We start from the raw sequence: 23,490 nt of genomic DNA on the forward strand, positions 1-23,490 counted from the left end.
GAATGTCAGGCAAAATGGTCGGCCCTCGTGCATGTTCACTTCATCAAATCTGGCCCTCTTTGAAAAAAGTTTGGACACCCCTGTCATAAGCAGAACTTACTTTTTAATTTCAAGCTCTGGTGTAAACTAAGCCCTGCAATAGCTTAAAAAAGTGATTACTGAAAATACTTTTACTTTATGTTAATATCATTTGGAAAAAAGACACAAAAATAACACAATCAGAATAAAAGGAACTTAGCATTTTGTGGCGTGGCTCTAAAAAGATAAGAGATGCCTTTTGCCTGTTTGTGTAGATAAAGCTGAAAGTATCGAAAAAAAAATATGTGCATTAGAATTCAGGTTTGAACAATTGTTTTGCAGATGACCTTTAAAATATACTTTAATAAACATTTTAATATTCCTGTGTTGCTTTGCACGTAGCTATCTATGAATCTAGAAAGACTTGTTCCAGGAACTTTTTGTTTTTTTTTGTGTAGAATCTTGGTAAATAAAAGAAAACTTTTAGTAGGCAGTATGGAAGTGGAAGTGAATTAATTTTTTTTATTTTTATTTTTTTTAGAAAAGACTGAGCAGTTAGGCTATTATTGCAGAAGAGACATACAATGTATTTTTTGAGATAAAATACACCTACCTGCCTGCTCACAGTCTTCTGCAGCATGTAAACTGAGCTGCGCTTCTGCAGCAGGGACACTGTCTGGGCATTTTGCCAGGATGCTCAGGGGGGAGGGGGGGTTGAACACCCCTGACCCCCCCCTTATCTATGCCCCTGTGACAGCCAATGTGTTTTGGAGGGCAAAGCACACTCCTGCCTTCATCGGGGCTCATTAATGTTTGTACATGTTTGAATGGACAAAGAAATCCTAAACGTACTGCTTGCAAAGGAATCATGCTACACCAAACTGCCTTGAACGTCTTAAACCTGCAATATACAGCTTGAATTTTGGCCAATTCCTGCTAAATAGGCTTGAGTAAGGAGAGAGGAGTGCCCGGTGTCCAGAATAAAGAAACTCTCAATGAAGAATATAATCTTATTCTGGACACTGGGCGTTCCTCTTTCCTTACTTGGGTATCTTCTCAGCTGAAGCGATAGTTGTGTTGTACCAGCAAGGTAGCAGCCCATATCTCCAAAGAGAGATCAACGCCATCATTCACCTGCGGAACCACCTAATATCTATCAGGAACCATTCACCTCACACTAATTGGTAACTAGGCTGGAATTCAAGCTGTGGGTATCTTGCTGAATAACATTTTTTGGACAAACTGAACCTGGATCAATTTTGATCCAGTCACTGTTCAAGTTTTCTGACATCCACAATAGCAGTGGCTGTCAGAGCCACTGGCCGGTGGACATCATGGCCACGCACATCAGCACTGGCTGGCACACCTTCGGTGATGTTTACGCGCCCACTGTATCTATTACACGAAGCGCCGTACCGGTTCAGCGCTTCACGCAATAGAGCCGCCCTGCTGCCGGATAATTGCAGCGGCTGGTCGGCAAGTGGTTAAATTGCTTTTCAGACAGGCACATGTTTGACAATGTGCCCCTGAGTGGTCCCAAAACATTGCTTATCTATGTAATCATGATTTTCATTTAAACAAGTTTATTGGTGTGCTGACAACATACCTTATACTTTTTTAATTTCTATCTAACGATCACTTGTGATCTTTGTTATTGAAAATTGGAATTCCTCCAACAGAGATACCAGTTGCGAAAACAATAGATATTCCATTCCATTCACATTGGAGAGATTTACTCATTATTTCCTATTCGTCTGTAGGACAGGGTGTAAATGGAAGTATTCCCTACGCATACCTCCCAACATTTTGAGATGGGAATGAGGGACACCTACTAGAAAACGTATATAGGCAAAGGACATGCCCCCTGCCATGCCCCTTAAAGGTTAAAAAAGAAAGGTTAATTATATCCACAACTGCTTTTTTTTACCACTAATATTCCTTTATATTGGCTTTTAAAATTGACAAATGCAGCAATTTAGAATTTGGATGGAAGGTTTAGCTCTGGGAGACACTTTTTGAAAGATAAAAAGTGCATTTTATATACAGCTATATAGATCAGACCAAAATGAGGAGGAAAGAGGGACAGAGGGACATTGCTCCAAATCAGGGACAGTCCCTCGAAATCAGGGACAGTTGGGAGGTCTATAAAAAAATAATAATTGGGGTTTACGTACTGTACACTTTAAGGTGGCAAGAGAGAGGAGAAGAGACCTGGAAGAGAAAGGCTCTTGACACCATTGTATTTTTCCATGTAAGGGCTACTTTAGTATGTACATAGAGTTTAGACTTTTTCTTTGCATTTCTTTTGGCTGTTGCAGATTACCCCAACATACAATGTCTGCAGGTTTATAGCTAAGAGCTAGGAGAGTGTTTATTCCTCCAATAACCGCAGCATTGGCAGCATGGTGCCAGGCTGTAAAGTTCAGTGAATAGATTAGTCTTTCCACCCACCTCTAGTATTTGGACACATGATTCACATCAAAGTGCAATACAATTTCCTTCAGCTTTAATCCTCCTGTGATGCTGAGATAAAGCGGCTGAGGATTTGTCTTGATCCAAACTATTTATACAGCAGCAAGCACCTGCTCTTCCTGTCTAGCTTCTCATTGCAGTGTGCATTTGCTTATGGGTCAAACAAAGAAGCAATCTAGCTAACACATAGTGGAATATATACTATTTGGAAAAAATATATACTATTTGGAAAAAAAAATTGCTAAATAGTGTGATGTTATATTATCATAAAAAGAGAGAGAATGGATTAGATAAGCTAAAAAAATAAAGCATATGACAATCGCTCAATCACGACCAATATATTAATAATTTCGAAGGAGTTTTTAATTTCTAAGGAGTTTATTTACAGTATATTTGCAGTAAAAGGAGAAACTATTTTTTATACTCCAACAAGTATACAAAACCAAAAAAAATCCAAAAAAATAAATAAAAAAAATAGGTTGGAGTTTCAATTTACAAGTCAAATATCAATGCACAAGATGCAGAAAAAATGATAACCATCTTACTCCCATATTTAAAATTGGATTAAATCGTATTTGGCCACTCTCAGTGAATGGGAGTGAGAAGCAGAAAAAGAAGCCACCCATATACTGTATATAGATATTACTACACTTTGAAATTAGTCATTTTATAATTTAATACAGTCTTGAAAAGTGTAGAACTAATTGCTGTCTGATTTGATGCAATTAGTCAAAAAAGCCACCAATATTCCCATATTGCCAAGGTTGGTTTCCTCTACACAATTGGGTCATTTTTCTATCACCTTTTCTATTAACTGCAAACTATGAATGAAGAGAAATGTGGAGGCTGCCATTGTTGGACTGCATGTTCAGCCATAACAATTTATTTATTTTGGACAGAGTATGGAAGGGTTAAGACCACTTTTATTGCCATCCGTGACCCAATTTGGGAGCTTCACACTCGGGACAAAAAATATATAGAAATTCTCTCCAATGGCAAAAAAAAGGCAAGCATGCGTTTTTAGTGGAGTGGAAAGGAGTTAGAACTTCTGATAATGTCCATACAGTTCTGAGAGTTACAGAGCTGTATCACACAGTACAGCCATATACAGCAGTGCAGGAGACCTGATATTTCTCTGCTGTAGTTTAACACTTACAGGTTTCCTATCCACCCTCAGCATGTGACTGAGAGCAGCAGACTGATAAGCTCATCTCTCCATCCCTCTGCTCTCTTCTCCTTTCAGTGTGCTCATTGAAAGCACATAAAGACTGATTGGCTCCTTTTGCTGCTTCTCCCTCCTACTCACTGAGATCCACTCTAGATGGACTGCAAGAGGCTGATACCAAGTCAAATTCAGTTACACTGCTAGAATGTAAACAATTACATGCAATGATGTATAAATAATTACCCAGCTGCATTATTTGTGTCTTCCCTTATCTGTCTGGAGTTCAGCTTAAATTTTTACTAATTCTATCTAAAAATAAAAATACATTTGGCTGGAGTTTGGCTTTACTCAGGGCTGTCTTTAACGTGGGGCAGAAGGGGCAGCTGCTGTGGGTCCAGCCATTATTGAGGGGGCCCAAAGCAGCTGCCCCTTGAGCCCTTGAGTCGTGGTTCGGTCCGGTGGCAGTGGGAATTTACTGCTACAGGGCAGCTGCACTGTGCAGAATGACATATATATATATATATATATATATATATATATATATATATATACGTGATTCTGCACTTTCAGGTTTTGCTCCTACTGTGATTTCACATTGGCCACTGGCACTCGCTGATCGTTCGTTACACTAACTGAATGCCAGTCTGCCTATGTCAGTACAGAAGACATTGATCCTGCGTTCCTGTAAAGCAGAAACGCCAATCCATGTCTTCCACTAGTAAAAGCACCTCCCCACAGTAGTAAAACACAAAACTAGGCACACAGTTAACCCAGTAAAAATGAATTCCGTATTACGTTGTCACATTTTATTGCAAGCACAGGTCCATTTTTTTTTTTTACATAAAAAGAGAAACACAAAGGATGTTTTCATTGAAGTGCATCTAATGGCATCCAAGAAGAGCACAACAGTCATTAAGCTGTGAAGGTATTAACGAGAGGCATCACTGAGTTGCCGGTAAGGAATACATCCTTGTGTATTAAGAGAGATCAGTGCCTGTCTCAGGAATAATTCTGTATACAGGGCTGACTATGATTCACAGCTCCTTCCTTCTCTGTCTATGGCATACTGCTGTTCAAGATGTGGCCAGCCGATGCCCAAGAATGTAAAGCTCTTTTCTCTGGTGCGAATATCAGAAGGGGAGATGGCATCCTATCACTATTTCCTTGGAAGGTGCCTTAATCTAGAGTACGCAGCCAGAAAATGTACGTACAATTGTTCATTCTTTGTTGTTTGCCTTTAGAATGTGCTCCATAATTTAAACTTAAACCTGTACACTGTACATTATTGTCAACTCAGTGATTCAAAGGAAGAATTAGCATGCATATATCTCATATGGTTTATTTTGCAATTGGCATTGTTATTTTTTTAAGCATTTCCTATTTATACTGTATTTTATTTCAAGAGACTACTAATTTACATTTAGAAAAAATGTAATAACTTTTTATACTGTGGATGCTAAACTAGGATTTTACATTTAGTTAAAAAAAAAAAATATTAACTTTTAATTTTCTAATGCTAAATTATAACATGATTTGAAATGTAATATCTGCTGCACCAAAGACCTTGGATGTTACATCCTTATATGTAACTCTGTCACAAACATGGGCAATTCCAAGTAGACAGATGATTATAAAATGCATAATTGCAGGTTACCTTTAGTAAAAATCACAACCATTGTATATAAAGGTATATAAAGTCACATGGGAATCTCAGCTTGTGTCTGTAAAAGCTAAACTTGGTCCTGTCCCCTTCCTCCTGAACCTCCTTATTGGTCTTTTAAAGCGGTAGTAAACCCGCATTTTTTTTTTTTTTTTTTTAAAAACCTGCAAAGCAAAAGGCATAATGAGCTAGTATGCACCGCATACTAGCTCATTATGAAATACTTACCTTAGAACGAGGCCCCGACATCTCGCCCGATCCACGCCGAGGAAGCCGACATGCTCCCTCGGCGTCTCTTCCGGGTATCGCGGCTCCGGCGCTGTGAGTGGCCGGAGCCGCGATATCGTCACTCCCGCGCATGCGCGCGGGAGATTTAAATCCGGCCGGACGAGCGCTGCCGGATTTTCGCGGAGAGAACCCCCTTGTGCGCATGCGCCGCTGCAGTCAGCGGCGCATACCGAGGGGAATATCTCCTAAACCGTACAGGTTTAGGAGATATTTTTTTTACCTACAGGTAAGCCTTATTATAGGCTTTCCTGTAGGTAAAAGTTAAAAAAGTGGGTTTACTTCCACTTTAATGTGAACGGTGGCCTCACTAACCAATAGGGAGAGTTGAAAGTCAGTGTCAAGCTTGGCTTTTTCAGGAAATCTGGCTGAAACTTTAGCTACTTATATCTCTTGGATCTAAGGATATTGATCTCGGGTTCAGCTGGCGGACTCCCTTGAGTGGATCCGCCCCGTGTGAAAAGGACCTTACAGACGCCTCTCTTCTCTTTTTATACTCCTGCTGGATTTTGCTTCTAATCCCCTTGTGGAAGCTGCCATTTGTGGATGGACATTTTATGGTTACACAACCTATCACTTTGCTAAAATCTTTTTATATGGACTATAAACGGAAAGACTTATGAATAAATGGTTGTGGAACGAATCATTTGAGTTTCCATTATTTTTTATGGGAAAATTTGCTTTGATATAGGAGTGCTTTGGATTACAAGCATGTTTCTGGAACGATTTATGCTCTCAATCCAAGGTTTTACTGTACTTCTCTGCACACCCCCCCAAAGCACCTGATTGGTTGAGTTTGCTGGTGCCTAGTAATGGGTCACTCATGTAGGTAAGCTCCAATATTGGCTAGAGGAACAGGCATGTCTAGGGCGGTAAGAATGTGGCATTCTCTTCTACAATCGGTGGTGTCGGCAGGAAGTATTGATAGTTTTAAAAGACTCTTGGACGGGCATCTTAGCGAAAGCAATGTACGGGGATATGGGAAATGATATCTCTACACACACACCTACACAGGTTGAACTGGTTGGACTGTTGTCTTTATTTAACCGTACCAACTATGTAACTATTTTATATTCCCCCAGGGAAACTGGGATATTTCAAGGGGCTTTAGTGCTACCAGAGTAATATTACTGTCTCCACAGATTATTATTATTATTATACAGGATTTATTTAGCACGAATAGGTTGTGCAGCACTTTACAAAATAAAGAGTGCAACTACAGTACAATACCATTCAGTATAAGATGTGATCTTTACAGCCAATACCTTTGTACTACAAACAAGAAAATCTGTTTTGGGGCCCCTTGCACACCAGTGTATTGCAGTAATTCTTGCAAGTATGGTAGCAACCCTTTAGTGTGCATTGTGGTAAGCAGTACATTCATATTGAATTGGCTGCCAATGCAGCGCACAACAATAGTATCATAAAAATCAATGGCACGTCAAGGCATCATATTGTGCTTCGTGTTTTTCCATGTGTGGTGGTAGCAATCTGCATTTTGTCAACACGCAGGTGTGAAAAGACTTAAGTATTAAAGCAAATCTGTCTCGTATAAAGTATAATTGCAGTGCTGTGATTAGACTAGAGTGGAGTGGAGCAGACTACTTCAGATATTGATTTTACTTTTTAAATTCATGCTGCTATTGCGGAGTCACCAGCAATGGATTTTCTTTATTTTGCAACTTATTTGCATGTTTACTCTAAAGAAGACAGCTGCATAGACTAAAGCTGGCCATACATTAGTAGAATTTTCATTTTAACAACAATCGTTTGATTTCATCATTGTTGGAGTCAGATTGAGGTTTGTTTTCAAGTGCAGCAATGAGAACATTTGTAAGAGTGGGATGTAAATTTGTTTCTTGAACAAACTCATTTCAAACAGTGGATGCGGTTTTCATTCGGGAAATTGCATTTATTCCAAAATCAAATGTTAGAAGCAAACACAATTTTGAAGTACATCTGAGGGACTTTAATTAAATCAACAAATGTATTGAGAATTTTCACATGAATATTCAAACGCCCGTTTGACAATTGAATATGGTATGGCCACCTTAAGAATAAGGTCCCTAAGTTAATAATGCAACATTTCTACAAACTTTTTGTTTTTGTTTTGGAGATGATTTACATTTCTAAGTCACACTACTTTTAATTCTCTATCATTTTCCTGTTCATCGGGTTGCCATGGTGACTAGAAAAAAAGTTCTCTGGTGACGGGACATCCAGTCCATAAACGTCAATATTCAGATATACTTGGTCCCGACTATCACACAGCTCCCAGTGCTTCCCTGTCTATTTCAGACTAAGAAAATCATTTCCCAGAGGTGGTTGGTGCCACTTCCCCCTTCGCGCTCAGAGTGGATACAAGCAGTTAATGAAACAACACTGAAGGAGAAATATATCTACACCAAAAGAGGCTGTCCTAAAAAACATAATAATCTCTGGGAGCCTTTGTTGGGTACCCTTGGCCTGGGACTGCCTGGAGTGGAGATCCAACAGCGTTTTGTACATTGTGGAGAGATAGCTCCCAATTGGGCCCTCTCTCAAACAGAGCTCCTCAAAGGAATGAAGTTTCCAGGAGAAGAGTGCCGGTTTGGACAGCGAACCAATGAAGTGCGAAAGCAGAGTAACCTTCCATTGATCTAATGCAAGAGGGGTACATCCAGTAAGAAGGGTCCTGGTGGGGGTCCATCTGGAGGGCTGCAAGAAAAGAGATGCCTGTAACAACCCCTGTGGAGTCTGCGAGTAGAAAATTGGATCAGTGAGGCCAGATGTGAACCCCAGAAAGACACCTTCCCCACATGCATTGTAGGTGTTTTATGGACCAAGACTATAAAACTCCTCCTCACCCTTAAAAAATCTCCCAGACTGTGTGATAAATGTGAAACAAAAAAAAAAAGTGCAGAAATACCACCTATTACATATCCGCTTCTTAGGGGTAACCAGCGGTATTCACACGTATACACATACAGTAAATATCATGGAGCTTAATAATAAAGTGCTATAACCCCAATAAACATAAATTCATTCATAGCCTAAAAATAGAAGTAAATATATACACTTTCATACAAAAATGTGATCCTTATCAATGTGCAGCATAGAAAAATGCATACTGTAAGTCTACATAAAAAAAAGTCTTTAGAATCCATGCAACCAGTGCTCTTTATTAGTGCCCATTAGATGTTCCACAAAGTGGGCCTAAAAAGTTTGCTGAATGGTGCAATATCTCAAGGGCAACATGGGCCAGGTGCGTGCATGCATATCCAAAGATATGCCAAGAAGCGCCACCTAGCGTGAAGTACATGTGACCGTCAGGGTAAACCCGGTGTGGGCAGTCAAACATAGTCAGTGTGAGAGGTAGGGTCACAGTGCAAAGGAGCAATGAGTGCACATCAAGTTCTGCTACAAATTGGGGAAAACCGTGACAGAGACGAATGAAATGTTGGTGCAAGCGTATGGGACGTAAGCTGTGAGCAGAAAATGACTGGTTCAAATGGTTTTATGACGGAAAGGAAATGATTTAGGGTGAGCCACGTTCGGTCGGCTGTCGACCAGCAGAATCCCAGACATGATCGAGTGAGTGCAACAAATGCTGGCACAAGGTGGGCGACTGACGAAGATTTGGGTAAGCGGAAGATCTTTTCCTGGTTTGTGCCGCACAAGCTGACAGACGAACAAAAAGCAAAGCAGAAGGAAACCTCAGGAGATTTCCTTACCATGTGTGACCAGGATCTATCTTTTCTGCGAACCATTGTCATAGGGGATGAGACCTGGTGCTACCACTTCAATGCGAAATCTAAGCAGCATCCACCAAACTCCCCTCATCTGATGCCTGCGGACTTCTTTCTGTTTCCCTGCCTGAAGAGCGCCATGAAATGCACACATTTTGCAGACATGGCGACAATCCAAGAATGTGTGACAACGGTTTTGCGATCGATTTATGAAGAGGCCTTTGTTGACAGTTTACAGAATCTTTATGAACATTGCCTAAATTGCTTTATGAATTGTGCCGCGTACACACGATCGGACAATTTGCCCATGTGTGGGCTCCGGCTGACTTTTTGTTCCCAAAAGTCCAGCGGACTTAGAAAGGAGTTTTGACTCGAAATTGTCCAGCGGACAATCCGCCCGTCTGTGTGCTAGTCCGCCGGACTTTTCAAATGGAAGGAAGAAGAAGAAGAAGCAGAAGGCGGCAGTGACAGCGACAGAAGACCGGGCCAACGCTAGTAAAAGAGCTGGAAGAAGAAAGCGGAGGCCCGGCAAGAAGAACCGAAGAGTGGGACAAGACCCCTGAAGTCGGAAGAAGACCCCCGGACGGCAGCAGCGATGAAGGAGAAAGCCGGGCTGCTCCGCTAGTAAAAGAGCTAGCAAAAGAGCAGAAGATAGCGGAGGAGTCTGGCGAGAAAACCCCCGAAGACGGAAGAAGACCCCCGGAGCTGTCTAATAAAGTATTTTAAAAACCTGTGTTGTGTTTTATGTACACTTTTTTTTCCCCAGGTGAATGGGTAGGGGTACATCGTACCCCATACTCATTCACATAAGGTAGGGGGCCAGAATCTGGGGGCCCCCTTATTAAAGGGGGCTCCCTGATTCTGATAAGCCCCCCGCCAGCAGACCCCGACAACCAACAGCCAGGGTTTCGGGAAGAGACCCTTGTCCTCATCAACATGGGGACAAGGTGCTTTGGGGTGGGGGGGGGGGGGCGCAAAGTGCAAACTACAAGTGCACTTGAAATTGCACTGAAAGTGCACTTGGAAGTGCAGTCACTGTAGATCTGAAGGGGACATGCAAGGTAAATAAAAAACAGCATTTTAGCTTGCACATGATTGGATGATAAAATCAGCAGAGCTTCCACTCCATTCAGATCTAACCCTTAGATTTACAGCAACAGCACTTCCAAGTGCACTTCTAGTGCAAAGAGGATTTGCCTTTCGTAAATAACCCCCATATGTTTTGTATTTTCTATCTTTCTTTTGTCTTTTCTGTTTTCTCATCCATTGTTTTTAAAGTAACATTCAGCCCCCGTTCACTTTGGCGACTTGTTATGCGATTTGACTGGTCCAAGTTGCATCCGATTGTCGGCAATGGAATTGTTCAAATCGGTGCAACTCCGACTTTCTGGTGCCTCACCAATTTGGAAAAAGGTTCCTGCACTATTTTTTGTAATTTCAGGTGCAACTTTCATAGACATCAGGGCATGAAGTCACACAAATATCAGCCAAGTCACACCTGAAGTCGCACTGACCTGCGACTTTGAAATCGCACATCTTTAAAGTCTTCATTTTTTTGTTTTAATTAAAATAACAAACGTTGTTCACTTACCTGCTCTGTGCAATGGTTTTGCACTGAGCAGCCCTGATCCTCCTTTTCTGGGGTTCTCTGCCAGCACATCCTCTTTGGCGCATGCCCCCCATGAAAAGGGGTTTCCATGGGGTCACCTGTGCGGACCTGCTCTGGAGCCGCTCTGTTTGTGTCTATTGACACAGGCCGGGCAACTCGGCCCCTCCCCTGCTCCCTCTTCACAGTATTTGATAGCAGCGGAAGCCAATGAGGAGGGGCACAGTGGCCACAGCTGCTGCTCTCATGCATGTCACTGGATTGGTATGGGCTCAAGTAAGAATAAGGGGGCGGCTGGGGGGATCTTGCAGCAGAGAAGGTTTTAACCTTAATGCATTGAATGCCTTATGTCAGGGATATGCAATTAGCGGACCTCCAGCTGTTGCAGAACTACAAGTCCCATGAGGCATAGCAAGACTCTGACAGCCACAAGCATGACACCCAGAGGTAGAGGCATGATGGGATTTGTAGTTTTGCAACAGCTGGAGGTCCGCTAATTGTATATCCCTGCCTTATGTTAAAAAAAGCTTAAGGCTTTAGAACCACTTTAATGGTGTAGCTAATTGTTCCAAGATTGTTTTTGTGCTCCATGTGCTCTTTATATGGCTTTTCCAGGTTTTCCTGCATATCATGCATCCTGTCATTGCTCATCTGCTTGAGCAGGTGCTGTGCTTTTAGAGCATTTGTGCTCTGTAGATTTATTGTATTCTGGTTGTATATTCCAAACTCAGAAACCTCAAGGACGTGATTGTTCTGCATCAGCTGTCTGCGTGTTTTTTCAGAGACCTTAAGGGGAAACACCTGACAAGCATGTAAACGAACAGAAATAGCAAAATCCACACCATGGAGGTTATTTACGAAAGGCAAATCTACTTTGCACTGCAAGTGCACTTGGAAGTGCAGTCGCTCTAAATCTAAGGGGTAGATCTGAAATGAGTGGAAGCTCTGCTGATTTTATCATCCAATCATGTGTAAGCTAAAATGCTGTTTTTTATTTTCCTTGCATGTCTCCCTCAGATCTACAGCGACTGCACTTCCAAGTGCACTTTAAGTGAACTTTCAAGTGCATTTGCAGTGCAAAGTGGATTTTCCTTTAGTAAATAACCCCCACTGTGTTGGTTCTCCAACCCAACTGCCCTGTATGGCATCAGGGTATCAGAGGATGACAACACCTTTTAGATCTTGCAGTTCTGCAGACACTGGGGGGAATTTAATAAGACTGGTGCACACAGAATCTGATGCAGCTGTGCATGGTATCCAATCAGTTTCTTGGTTTTATTGTCAAAGCTTAAACACTTCCCGCCCGCCCCATTGCGGATTGACCTTTGCAGTGTGGCTCTGTTATCCTGACTAGACATCATAGTAGGATAACCCGCGATCGCACGCAGCGCAGTGTTCGGTGGTGCTGTGTGTCACTCTGACACCCGATCTCCGATTGTGGTAAGGAACCTATGACGTAGGCTCTTTACCACAAGATCAGCTGTGACTGATCACAGCAGTAACCAGGAATTGCTGGTAATCGGCTTTCCTTGGTTCGCGCTGACAGGGAGAGCAGATGGGCGGCTCTCTGGTCAGGGGGGTCTGCGCTGATAATCAGTGGATTGATTACCAGCGCAGCCCCCATTAGAGGTGTGCACCACAGTTGCCAGTCAGTGCCCATCGGATGCCAGTTAGTGCCCACCATAGTGCCAATCAGTGCCCATCAGTAACGCTTGTCAGTGCCCTTCACAGATGCCAATCAGCGCCCATCAGTAATGACTGTCAGTACCTCCTCATCAGTGCTGCCTATCAATGCCATCTATTAGTGCCCATCAGTGCCGCCTGTCAATGCCCATAAGTGCCGCCTTTCAGTGCTGCATATCAGTGCTGCCTATCGGTGCATATCAGTGCTGCCTATCAGTGCCCATCAATTCTACATATTAGTGCCTCCTCATCCATGCCAATCAGTGCCACCTTATCAGTACTGCCTCATCAGTGCCCATCAATAATGACTGCCAGTACCTCCTCATCAGTGCTGTCTATCAGTGCCATCTATTCATGCCCATCAGTGCCAATCAGTGCCCATAAGTGCCACCTATCAGCACCCCGCAGTGCCGCCTATCGGTGCCTATCAGTGCTGCATATCAGTGCCGCCTATCAGTACCCATCAATTCTACATATTAGTGTCTCCTCATCAGTGCCCATCAGTGCCACCTTATGGGTGCCCATCAATAATGACTATCAGTACCTCCTCATCAGTGCTGCCTATCAGTGCCATCTATCAGTGCCCATTAGTGCCACCTATCAGTGCTCATCAGTGCTGCATATCAGTACCGCCTATCGGTGCCCACCAGTGCTGCATATCAGTGCCGCCTATCAGTTCCCATCAATTCTATATATTAGCGCCTCCTCATCAGTGCCAACTTATCAATGTTGCCTCATCAGTACCACCTCATCATTGCCTGTCAGTAAAGTAGAAGGGAAAAAAAAACCCAGTGGTGTTCAAATACAACCAAAAGAAATCTCTATTTGTGGGAAGAACATCCTAAATATTTATTATATATATATATTTTTTTTTAAGAAATACTTACATTGGACCAGTGTTAATTACATCAGCTTCTATCTTCAGATTGTTCAGTTTTGTTTGTAAGCTCTGGTTCACACTGGAGCGTTTTGACATGTCAAATCGGCGTCAATTGCAGCGTCCTGTTTCCAGTTTCCAGTTTCTGTACTACTTTTTGTGATTTCGGGCTGCAATTTACATTGACGGGACTGACATGAGGGAGAGAAATCGGGTGAATTCAGCTGAACTCGCATGGCTTCATTCCCGTAGCTTAGTGTGAACCTGGGCTTAATCAAAGAAAGAAGCTGATTGGTTTCCATGCACAGCTGTTCCAGATTCTGTCTGCTCCCGTTTTTCATCATTTCCTCTCAATGTACAGTGCCTTGAAAAAGTATTGATACTCCTTGAAATTTTCAACATTTTGTTATGTTACAACCAAAAACGGAAATATATTTTATTGGAATTTTATATGATAGACCAGGGATATGCAATTAGCGGACCTCCAGCTGTTGCAGAACTAAAAGTCCCATGAGGAATAGGAAGACTCTAACAGCCACAAGCATGTCACCCAGAGGCAGAGGCATGATGGGACTTGTAGTTTTGCAACGGCTGGAGGTCTGCTAATTGCATATCCCTGTGATAGACCAACACAAATTGGCACATAATTGTGAAGTGGAAGGAAAATGATAAATGGTTTTCATTTTTTTTTTTCAAATAAATATCTGAAAAGTGTGGAGTGCATTTGTATTCAGCCCTCCTTTACTCTGATACCCCTAACTAAAATCTTGTGGAACCAATTGTCTTCAGAAGTCACCTAATTAGTAAATAGTGTCCACCTGTGTGTAATTTAATCTCAGTATAAATACAGGTGTTCTGTGAAGCCCTCAGAGGTTTGTTAGAGAACCTTAGCAAACAAACAGTATCATAAAGGCCAAGGAGCACACCAGACCGGTCAGGGATAAAGTTGTGGAGAAGTTTAAAAAAGGGTTAGGTTATAAATAATCCCAAGCTTTGAACATCTCATGGAGCACTATTCAATCCATCATCCAAAAATGGAAAGAATATGGCACAACTGCAAACCTATCAAGACATGGCCATCCACTGATAGGCTGGGCAAGGAGAGTATTAACCACTTGCCGACCGCCGCACGATGATGTACGTCGACAGAATGGCACGGGCAGGCATATGGGCGTACCTGTACGTCCCTGCCTTCCCACAGGTGGGGGGCCCGATCGGGCCCCCCCCCCCCGGTGCCTCCGGCGGTCGGTATTCGTTCGGGAGCGATCCGGGATGAGGGGGCGGCCATTCATTCATGGCCACCCCCTCGCGATCGCTCCCGACGAATGGAAATGCTCCGTGACATCACTTCCTCTCCTGTAATGTAAACACAGGCAGAGGAAGTGATGTAATCTCTCCTCTGTGTCGGTATTTTTCGTTCCGGCACCGAGGAGAGAGGATCGGTGAGTTGCACCAACACGACACTACACAGTAGAACATGCCAGGCACACTCACACTCCCCCTTCACCCCCCGATCACCCCCCCCAATTACCCCTGCCCCCCCAGTCACAGTGACACCAATTGCATTTTTTTTTTTTTTGCATTGGTGTCATTTGTGACTGTAATAACTGTTAGGGCAGTTAGGGTTAGCCCCCTTTAGTTCTAATGTACCCCCCTAACCCCTCCAATAAAGGTTTAACCCCGTGATCACCCCCCGTCGCCAGTGTCACTAAGGCTGGGTTCACATTGCAGCGGTTTATGAGAACGGATGTGATTCGCACCGCACTGCAGTGCAAATCACATCCGATCTCTATGCGATTCGAGTTCAGCCATACAGATAGTATGGCTGAATTCGCGCCGCACCCGCCGCACTCGCTGCAAATTCGCACGGGACCCTTTTTTTGGTCCGCAGCAGAATCGGATCGCATGGGTATTCACACCATGCGATCAGAGTTTGCAGATCGCACTGCGATATGCGAACTGATCTGGGGGTGTCATTAACATTTCACTGACACTCCCAGCAGTTCGCATAGGGCAGTGTGAACTGCCGCCGGGAGGCATGTGATGCGGGAACCCGCCGTGGATTTGTGGCGTTCCCGCATCGCTCCAGTGTGAACCCAGCCTAATAAGCGATCGTTTTTCTGATCGCTGTATTAGTGTCACAGGTGACGCTAGTTAGGCAGGTAGGTATTTAGGTTCGCCGCAACTTTTTATAGCGCCAGGGACCCCCAAATACTACCGCATAAAGCCCCCTGATTGCCCCCTAGTTAACCCTTTCACCAGTGATCACCATATAACTGTTACAGGTGATGCTGGTTGGTTAGTTATTTTTTTATAGTTTCAGGGCACCCGCCATTTATTACCTAGTCTCACTAGTGTACCCCTAAATGTAGGGGTGTCTACTTTCCAAAATGGGGTCATTTGGGGGGGGGTTTGTGCCATCTTGGCATTTTATGGCCTTCAAAACTGTAACGCCCTTAGAAAGCCTGAAGGCGGTGCTTGGTTTTCGGGGCCCCGTACGCGGCTAGGCTCCCAAAAAGTCCCACATATGTGGTATCCCCGTACTCAGGAGAAGCAGCAGAATTTATTTTGGGGTGTCATTTCACATATGCCCATAGCATGTGTGAGCAATATATCATTTAGTGACAACTTTGTGTAAAAAAAAATAAAAATTTTTTTTTTGTAATTATTCAATCGCTTGAGGCAAAAAAATAAAATATTCAATGGGCTCAACATGCCTCTTATCAATTTCCTTAGGGGGTCTACTTTCCAAAATGGGGTCATTTGGGGGGGGGGGGTTTTGTACTGCCCTGCCATTTTAGCACCTCAAGAAATGAGATAGGCAGTCGTAAACTAAAAGCTGCGTAAATTCCAGAAAACGTACCTTAGTTTGTAGATGTGACAACTTTTGCGCAAACCAATAAATATACAGTTATTGACTTTTTTTTACCAAAGACATGTGGCTGAATACATTTTGGCCTAAATGTATGACTAAAATTGAGTTTATTGGATTTTTCTAATAACAAAAAGTAGAAAATATCATTTTTTTCAAAATTTGCGGTCTTTTTACGTTTATATCGCAAAAAATAAAAATCGCAGAGTCAGTCAAATACCTTTAAAAGAAAGCTCTATTTGTGGGAAAAAAAGGACGCAAATTTTGTTTGGGTACAACATTGCATGACCGCGCAATTACCAGTTAAAGCAGCGCAGTGCCAAATTGTAAAAAGACCTCTGGTCATTGACCAGCAAAATGGTCCGGTCTGAAAGTGGTTAATCAGAGAAGCAGCCAAGGGGCCCATGGTAACTCAGTAGGAGCTGCAGAGATCCACAGCTCAGGTGGCAGAAACTATTAGTCGTGCACTCCACAAATCTGACCTTTATGGAAGAGTGGCAAGAAGAAAACCATTGTTGAAAGAACGCCAAAAGAAGTCCAATTTTCAGTTTGCAAGAAGCCATGTAGGGGACACAACAAACATGTAGAATAAGGTGCTCTTTTTTTTTTTTTAAAGGGTAGAATAAGGTGCTCTGGTCAGGGGAGACCAAAACTGATCTTTTTGGCCTAAAAGCAAACCGCTATGTGTGGCGGAAAACTAACACTGCACATCACCCTGAACACACCATCCCCACCGTGAAACATGGTGGTGGCAGAATCATGTTGTGGGGATGCTTTTCTTCAGCAGAGACAGGGAAGCTGGTCAGAGTTGATGGGAAGATGGATGGAGCCAAATACAGGGCAATCTTAGAAGAAAACCTGTTATGCCCTGTACACACGGTTGGACTTTCTGATGGAAAATGTGCGATCAGATCTTGTTGTCATAAAATGCGATCGTGTGTGGGCTCCATCGGACTTTTTCCGTTGGAATTTCCGACATACAAAGTTTGAGAGCAGGATCCAAAATTTTCCAACAACAAAATCTGATCATTTTAAATTACGATCATTTGTAGACAATTCCGACGGACAATGTGCCACGCATGCTCAGAATAAATTATGAGACGAAAGCTATTAGCTACTGCCCTCTTTATGGTCCCGTCGTACCTGTTCTACGTCACCGCGTTCTGAACGATCAGATTTTCCGACAACTTTGTTTGACCGTGTATATGCAAGACAAGTTTGGGCCCAAATCCGTTGGAAAAAAATCCAACGGATTTTGTGGTCGGAATGTCCGACCGTGTATACAGGGCATTAGAGTCTGCAAAAGACTTGAGACTGGGGCAGAGGTTCACCTTCAAACAGGACAATGACCCTAAACATACAGCCAGAGCTACAATGAAATGGTTTAGGTCAACGGATATTCATAACTTAGAATGGCCCAGTCAAAGTCCAGACCTAAATACAATTGAGAATTTGTGGCAAGACTTGAACATTACTGTTCACATACACTCTCCATCCAGTCTGACAAAGCTTGAGCTATTTTGCAAAGAAGAATGGGCAGAAATGTCACACTCCAGATGTGCAAAGCTGGTAGAGACATCTCCAAAAAGACTTGCAGCTGTAATTGCAGTGAAAGATGGTTCTACAAAGTATTGACTCAGGGGGCTGAATACAAATGCACACCACATTTTTCACATATTTATTTGTAAACAAATTTGAAAACCATTTATCATTTTCCTTCCACTTCACAATTATGTGCCAATTTGTGTTGGTCTATCACATAAAATCCCAATAAAATACATTTACGCTTTTGGTTTTAACATGACAAAATGTGGAACATTTCAGGGGGTGTGAATACTTCTTCAATGCACACTAATATATATATATATATATATATATATATATATATATATATATATATATACATATATAATGACCCTCACATACTGGAAAGCTCCTAGATTTTAGAAATGTCTATCCATGATTTCCTAATGGCTTTTAACTTGATTCTATCTTTCTTCAGGACTATGCCATTATACGTCATATGCAAGTCTACCTTTACTGGTCTCTGATTACAGACCGGTCCAGTAAGGTCTGGCAACTTTTACTTTGGAGGTAGAACCACCAGATAAGCAAGCCATCTCTGGTTCCCAGTGGACTCATAGTCATTCATAGTTATATATGGAGAGAGTACTCCAGAGACAGAAAACAGGAATAGAGACCTGGTTGTCCCAGAGGAAGGATGTAGGGAGAAATCTCCCTAATTTAGGCAAAGCAACAAAAACCTTACATCATTTTTTCACACTATCCTAGACTCAATAAAAAGATTTAGAAGGAGTTCCACTTTAACAAGGTAGACTGTTTCCATGAGCGTAATGGCTCTCCTATTCACTGCACATTATAAATACAGTTTGAAGACAAACACATGCTGTGTAGTAAATACACAGAGATAGGCATAATCATGTTAAGAATTCCAAAATAAGTAGCTTAATGGCTAGCATGCAGAGAAAATGTAACTTGGCCACAAAGCATGTATACTGAATTGTAGAGGCATTGCTCATAGCAGGTTAATGTGCACCATTATATGTCTTTGAATTGGACCATTTTTGTACACTCATAGTACTTCAGTATTAGTCCATCTAACTTTAGAGAGGCTTTTCATTACTAGATGGAAGCATTTAGAATGTTTATTTATTTATTACACAGTAAGTACTTTCTAGTAGAACATTTGCTGTAATAGCCAAGTGTCCAAAAAATTCTGCTGTGATCGAGGTGATCTGCTCAGAGTAGTACCATTGTCTATTGGTGCAGAAAAGGTTATTTAGTGTTGAGGATTAAACTATGTTGGTGTTAAAGCTAAGCTTTATGGGTGATTTGAATCTCTTGCTAATAAGAAATATAACCATTTTATTAATTACAGATATTTATAAAGTACTGACACTTTATGCAGTGCTTTCAATCTTCTACATTCACACCAGTCCCTGCCCTCAAGAAGTTTATTGTCTAAGGTTCCTATCTCACATCCATACATACTAATGTAGTAAAATCCTCTTTAGGCCTAACGGTGACCTCCAGAGTTAGGGACAGCTGGCATCCTTCTGTGTAGAGTGGGTTACAAGGCATAGTGGGTATAATGCAAGGTGGATTGATGGGCGCCAGACACTTATTGAATGCAAAAAGATTTATCATCTCTTAAACAGAACTGTGAGAGATAGGATTGGGGCCAGGACATCCTTAAGTAAATGCAATTTTAGTGGTTGTAAACCCTTACAACCAACTTTGACCTAGATTAAGGCTTACCTGTAGGTCCAAGAAATATCTCCTAAACCTACACGGTTTAGGAGATATTTGCCAAAATACAGGCACTGCTGTTTACGGCGCATGCGCGGGAGTGACGTCATTGCGGCTTCGTCGAATGACAGCGGCGGAGCAGCTAGACCCACGGAGACCCACCGAGAAGATGGACGCTCCAGACTACAGGGGACAGTGGTGACATCGCTGGCTCCTGTGTCAGGTAAGTGACACATAATGGGCTACTATACGATGCATAGTAGTCCATTATGCTTTACCTTTGCAGGGAATCAAAGAGGAAGTAAACTCATCAGGGTTTACTTCCTCTCTAATTGGCAGACTCAGAGACTTCTATAGGCAAACAGCCATGCAGGAAAAGGCATCCAGCTAGACACCACATTTGCTTGAGTAGGACCGCTGTCTCCCATGGCAACAATCTTGTAACAGTTTCTAACAAAGGTTGCAATGGACTCCTTCATTTCTTCTACAATCTCCTATTGTAGAACTTCACTCAACTGAGCTCGCAGTCTTTCACTAGACTTCCACTTGCCACTGGATCCCCTGAGCTCTTCCAATTTTCTCACTCAGTATCTTTCTCAAGCCAAGCGTCACCCCCGCGTCCCTGCTGAGTCTCTAACTTGGCAATCACAGATACTCCTCAAGTGTCAAGGCACTGGCCTGCTTGGTCCCTGGCTTGGCACACAATAATGCTCTGCAAGCGTCACCTCCACTGGCTGGGTCCCTGGCTTGACACTTACAGAAGTTTTCCCAACTTCTTCACCATTCCAATGTTCCTCTTCTCCCTACCTTAGCTAATGAGCCCCCAGTGCTGATGGAGAGAGGCAAGGGAGGGTCAAACAAGGATGATATGCAGGCAACTGACATCCTCCTTATCAATTGATGATGTCATTGATCGTTAGGAGGTTGGCAGCTTGAAGGTTGTAATGGTGTACAATGAAAACCCATGGCTTTGTGTAACTAAAAGGCAGGCTTTATCCACGCGCTGGCTTGTATACAGTTTTGGGGCAATTTTTAGGCATTTTGCCAAGATACCCCTGAAGAAACCTCAATGAACCCCTGGGTGCCAGGGCACCCTGGTTGAAAAAGGCTGATCTAGAGTTCAATAATTAAGCACCCTAAAATGCAGCGCACCACACAGGTGTGAACAAGGCCTTACAGATGGAACAAATGGTTTTCCTGTGGAGTAAACTATACAGTAGGATCTTGTAGCTCTCAATAGCACATGATTGAAATATCATGCAAAACTTCTACATTCTGCTTGTGAAACTGGCTTCCTTCTCTTGGCTACCATGGAGTTGCTGTGGGGAATCAGCTGTGAATGAAGTATCGTAGAACCCTTCCTTTATGTCAAGCAGGAGTCCTGTGTACTGAAAATGCCATTTTGTCACATATTGCACATCATTTCATCTGAAATAGGGTCTAATGGAAAGAACAGCAAATTAGCCACATCAGTCTGTTTACCTGCATGAATCAGCTATGAAATCAGTATATCTGTCATATTGTCAGAGACAGATTATAGGTAGGCCACTGAGGCCAATACTACCGCAGCTTTCAGGGCTTGTCTTCTTTTTTGTATACTATTGTTGTACTGTATCCAACTTTAATCCACGCTGTGCAAACCTCATTGTTTCAGTAAAATCTGTGTTGAAAATAATCAGACGATGTCCTGCAGTCACAAGGGACAATAAAAATTCTAGCTCCATTACCAAAATACAGTGAGCGTGGAGACAAAACACAGACAAGAACAACATTTCAGTGTACCTAACCAGGAAAATGTTCAGATAATTGAAGGGAAAAATTACTCTTTTAATGCAAGCGCTTTACAACACCAAGCACATCATGTAAACAAGCATTTAAAAATAGCTAAAGAATTTAGCTGGGTCAGCCCCCTATTTAGGGTTGCCACCTTTTCTTCAAGCCAAACCCGAACACTTTATGGGCATTCTTTTTTTTTTTTTTGTAGAATAAACTATACATATATTTTGCTATTAAATAACATTTCTAATCATATGAAGTTACATCAGAGTCCACAGAGTTCCCCCTTTTATATCTGAACTTGTAGAGTTTCCTTTCACTGTAAGGGGGGACTCTGCAGACTCTGATGTAAGGGATAACTCTGGGGAATCTGACATAAGGGATCCTCTGGGAACCCTGATTTAAGGGGGGACACTGAGAACTCTGATGTATGGAGCAGACTCTGATTGAAGGGGGAACACTGTGGCCTCAGGTGTAAAAGGGAGCTCTGATATAAAGGGTGCTCTGAGAACCCAGATTTACCTTAGTGTACCCACTCAGAGGCAGGAGATAGAAGGAGGAGACTTCAGTCACAGACAGGGATGGATGGTGAGCTCACTCACCCCTTGGCAGTCAGCACCTCTCATCCAGGTGTATCTGAGGCGGCTGAACTTCAAATTTCCAACCCACACTTTCCTTTTCTGAGAAGTGTGGGCAGACCCAGAGGGGTAGAGCCGGGAGGAAGAGGTGCAGATCAAGCCCTCTCTCCTCTCCCATCTATATGTGGGGGGATTGTTAGTTCTGGCTTTGGGCAGCATGAAAGAGAGTGTAATAGACACTCTCAGCTTAGACAACTGCAGCCAGCAACCCTGCTGGGAAGCCATAGTCCAGTCTAAATAATGTGTCCGGGTTTCAGGCAGTCTGAAACCCGGACACATGATTCCAAACCTGAACTGTCCGGGTGAATCCTGGACAGGTGGCAACCCTACCCCTATTTATATCCCCTGCTTCTTTATCATCATTAAGACCCTCCATCACATTGGAGAACCAATAGGGAGGATTAGTGTTATGAAGGGGCAGGCAAGCTTGGCATTTACAGAAAGTTGTGATTTGTATACAACTTTACATCTTTATTTCTGTGTTGAATGATTGTTTAGCATGCCGTTTTTACTGAAGTATTATGCATTTTTATTAAATCGTATACTTTCGTTTGGCTATGTTTGTGATGGGTTTACTTTAACCGCTTCAGCCGCAGAAGATTTTACCCCCTTCCTGACCAGAGAACTTTTTGTGATTCGGCACTGCGTCATTTTAACTGACAATTGCACGTCCTTTTTTTCCCACAAATAGAGCTTTCTTTTGGTGGTGATTGATCACTTCTGCAGTTTTATTTTTTTGTGCTATAAACAAAAAAAAGCAACAATGTTTGAAAAAAACACATTATTTTTTACTTTTTGCTATACTAAATATCCCACAAAATATATAAAAAAAAACAATTTTTTTCCTCAGTTTAGGTCAATATTTATTTTTCTACATATTTTTTGGTTAAAAAAAAATTGCAATAAGGTTATATTGATTGGTTTGCGCAAAAGTTATAGAGTCTACAAAATAGAGGATAGTTTTATGGCATTTTTATTTTTATTTATTTTTTATTAGTAATCCAGACTGTGACATTATGACAGACACATCGGACAATTTTGACACTATTTTGGGACCATTGTCATTTATACGGCGATCAGTGCTATAAAAATCCACTGACTACTGTGTAAATGACACTGGCAGTGAAAGAGTTAACCACTTGGGTGGCGATAAAATGGTTAAGTGTGTCCTAGGGAGTGATTCGAACTATGGGGGGGTGGGCTTCAAGTCTCATGACAGCGATCACAGCTTCCGATGACAGGGAGCGGTGATCTCTATCATGACACAAGCTAGAACGGAGAAGTGCCTTGTTTACATAGGGACTTCCCCATTCTGCGGCTCCGTGACACGATCGCTGGGAGACCAGCGGACATCGAGTCCGCCGGTCCCGCGGGCACGGTCCCGCTGTATGTGTCAGGCAGGTGTCCCAGCTCTTAAAGGGGACCTACAGGTACGTCCAT

General features: G+C 42.5%; 1 protein-coding gene across 5 annotated transcripts in view; it reads left to right on the forward strand.

The window, feature by feature from the left end:
• MCF2L2 (MCF.2 cell line derived transforming sequence-like 2) overlaps positions 1-23,490 on the forward strand; it is a 493,994-nt gene that overhangs the window by 36,708 nt on the left and 433,796 nt on the right. For 3 of the 5 annotated variants that reach the window (XM_077487884.1, XM_077487888.1, XM_077487885.1), the window contains exon 1: positions 4,624-4,858. The exons of the other annotated variants lie outside the window; for them this stretch is intronic. In XM_077487884.1, coding sequence (XP_077344010.1) covers positions 4,714-4,858 — 145 coding nt within the window. In that variant the 5' untranslated portion in view covers positions 4,624-4,713. Of the gene's footprint in view, positions 1-4,623; positions 4,859-23,490 lie in introns of those variants that run through there. 5 annotated transcript variants of the gene reach the window in all.

The sequence above is a fragment of the Lithobates pipiens genome, unplaced genomic scaffold, assembly GCF_037356315.1.
Source record: "Lithobates pipiens isolate NorthernLeopardFrog02 unplaced genomic scaffold, aLitPip1_a1.2 Scaffold_18, whole genome shotgun sequence".
Lineage (NCBI taxonomy): Eukaryota > Metazoa > Chordata > Amphibia > Anura > Ranidae > Lithobates > Lithobates pipiens.